Below are 2684 nucleotides of genomic sequence, written 5' to 3' on the forward strand. Positions count from 1 at the left end.
GGCGGCATTTTCTGGCGATGCTGAAAAAGTGTTGCAGGGCCTCTTTAATAGTGCTAAGCTACATATGATGCATGCAAGATGCAATTCCATAAATGACATCAGTGTGATGGCGACGTGCTGAGCCTTAGTCGATGATACAGCCTGCGCGGTCTGCTGACGGGCTGGTGGCCATATCTCTATACTCGTCTATCGCACTATTCGACACGTTATTTGAAGTAGGAATATTGAGTATAGTATTTCTATGTGAACGGCCTGTGGGCGGTCTCCAGCCATTGCACTTATCCGTCCGTTGCACTTATCTGAGGGTTCATTCAGCTAAACATTACAACTAGCGGCAAGTAGCTGCTCTTACTACTAGAAGTATCGCTGATAGCTGAAGAAACAATCGCAGACATACGCACAAACCAAGTACCAATTGCTTTAATTTTTCAAGGAAAAGCTCCGGTCAGTGGGTTTTCGCAGTATCCTTCAGGAATTTCCGAGTTTTCTTGCGAAAACACACGACGCTGACAAGTCCGGTGATCGTACGTTGGAGTTTCTCAAACGCAGAAAAATTTTGTTGCGGCTGGCTTCTTGCGAATTGTTTCGCGCTGCTGGTATGGGAATCACGTGTCAGCCTTCGCCGCAGCTGCTTCTTTCTTCTCGGCGACTTTTGCTTTCAGTTCTTGAAGTTTCGTCAGCAGCTCTTCGAACTTATACGTGCCTGAATTGAGGCCCATTGGGTCGTTCATTTTGGTTCCCGTGAGGTGCAGCCGCGATTTTACGATGCCTTCGTACTTGTCGTAAAACTCCGGGAATTTCTCGAGCACGGCGTCCTTTAGAGTCTCCGCGAACGACGATTTTTCTTGAAGGCAAGCCTCCACCACGTCGCACACAGCTACCCTTACAGTCTCGTGCTCTAAGATTGACTGTAAACGCTCATTGGCCTCCTGGGCCGTGCACTTGGGTATCTCGGAGAGCAGCGACTGTATGGAAATGAGGAGGCTGCTCAATGACTGGGCTGGGCTCCACGACGACCCATGTGTGTTTAGCGTGCTGAGGCAGATGTACCCGCTTGCGTAGACGTGTTCGTTGAAACGGACCCTACCGGCGTCCGTTGTCAGGAAGCGCACCTTCGGCGGTTCCAGCGGGTACCGGTCGGTGAATTCCACGTGCAAGTGGAAGAACCCGCCTTCGAGCGGCGTACCCTTAGGACCCATCACGATGGCGTTGACCTTGGTGATGTCGTTCTCCTGAGGTGCGATGAAGATCCCCGGCGGCGGGTCCGCGTTCAACTCGGTGATGTCTCGCTTGATGCGGAGCAGACAAGCCGGCGGCACTTCCTTCGTCGGGGTAACCACGGCACGCTTGGATGCTCCCTGCTGGTTGGCCATAACGCCGTTGTCTTCGGGCGCAGCTGCTTTGGATGAATTTGATGAGATGCCGATCGCCAGCCGCCTGGACCGTATCAACGGGATGCCACGTCTTCTTCTGCTTCTCTTCGAAGTGGTTCCCTCGCGATCGCTAGAAATGTCGACTCCACGTTACCCTGTGCATACTCGGTAAAAAAAATATCTAGAAATAACCCTGTTATATTAAAAAATGCACCTTTTATAGTAAACACGAGAAGGCAAATGTACTGATACAGTATACAATCACACTTATGAGTAATAAAACAAGTATCTAGACTCTGTAACGAAAAACGAAGAAGGGACATTACTTAGGCGCCATATTTTGTATAGTATTTGCTGATAAAGAGGGTCAATTCCACTGTTGAAAGATACTTTTGTATTGAAGACTTGTCCTTGCTAGATTTGAAGAAAGTGCAAATAATTTTTTTGGCGTACAAAATGTTACTGGAACGTTTCATTTGCGTTTCGTAAGTGATGTTTCTAAATCTGTTGATTTTAATTGCGAGCAAGTCCCAAACAAGCAGATTTTGACGACTACCATGAAGAACACATACTGTTTAAATGCTTTAAGAAAGATCTCTGGCCTTTCATACGCTAATTTTCACAAGTTTAGAAGTAATGTCGCCTTCTAAGAATATGATGGTCCTATACTCCCTCTCCGTAGTTCTTTGTAACGCTGTGAATGCCGCATGACTCTTTAACGAATAGAAAGGGCGAAGGTACCGCATGATTGACAGGACTCACCACGGAGCTTCGTGCGTTACACCTTCCGTGCCTCTGACTACCTCACGTTTCCGAATATTCCTCGGTTCATCATACTAATGAATCATTTTCATGTGTTATGCAACAGTAACGTGGACGATTACATCACAGACGAAGGGAACCACCGTGTGTTGTGCTAGCGAACATCAAAGATCTAGGCGACAGCATAATCTCCGAAAGCGACGCAACACTGCGGTGAGGATCGAACATTGACAAAGTTGTAATCAATCTCACTCAGCCCTGGGTTTCGTCTTTAAACAGCGAAGCTGTTCTTCGTCGAGCCTTTCATGCCCGGGATCCGTGGTAACGATTGCGGTAATCTTAAACGGGTATGCGCCAGAGACATTCGGTAAATCCCACTACTGACCACTGGTCCACTGAAAACGAAAGCAACAGTTAGCCCCACCAACGGCTATGTGCCACAGAAATCTGTACGGCCTATCAGAAAACTATCATCATCATAAAAGCGTATGTACCACGGAAATTGGGTAATCCCACTACACACAGGTTCCACTAAAAAGGAAGAAGGCA

The 2684-nt window shown here is 47.6% G+C and overlaps 1 protein-coding gene across 1 annotated transcript; it reads right to left on the reverse strand.

The window, feature by feature from the left end:
• Window positions 1-605: 605 nt before the first annotated feature.
• Window positions 606-1373, reverse strand: LOC119405525 (ubiquitin-conjugating enzyme E2 Z). The gene has a single exon (XM_037672359.1). The coding sequence runs from the start codon at window positions 1371-1373 to the stop codon at window positions 606-608; it is 768 nt and encodes a 255-aa protein (XP_037528287.1).
• Window positions 1374-2684: the final 1311 nt, after the last annotated feature.

This window comes from Rhipicephalus sanguineus, chromosome 9, assembly GCF_013339695.2.
Source record: "Rhipicephalus sanguineus isolate Rsan-2018 chromosome 9, BIME_Rsan_1.4, whole genome shotgun sequence".
In the NCBI taxonomy this organism is placed as follows: domain Eukaryota; kingdom Metazoa; phylum Arthropoda; class Arachnida; order Ixodida; family Ixodidae; genus Rhipicephalus; species Rhipicephalus sanguineus.

Excerpts from the sequence above, each read along its gene's own strand:
- LOC119405525 (XM_037672359.1), bottom strand. The coding sequence starts at position 1,373 with ATGGCCAACCAGCAGGGAGCATCCAAGCGTGCCGTGGTTACCCCGACG.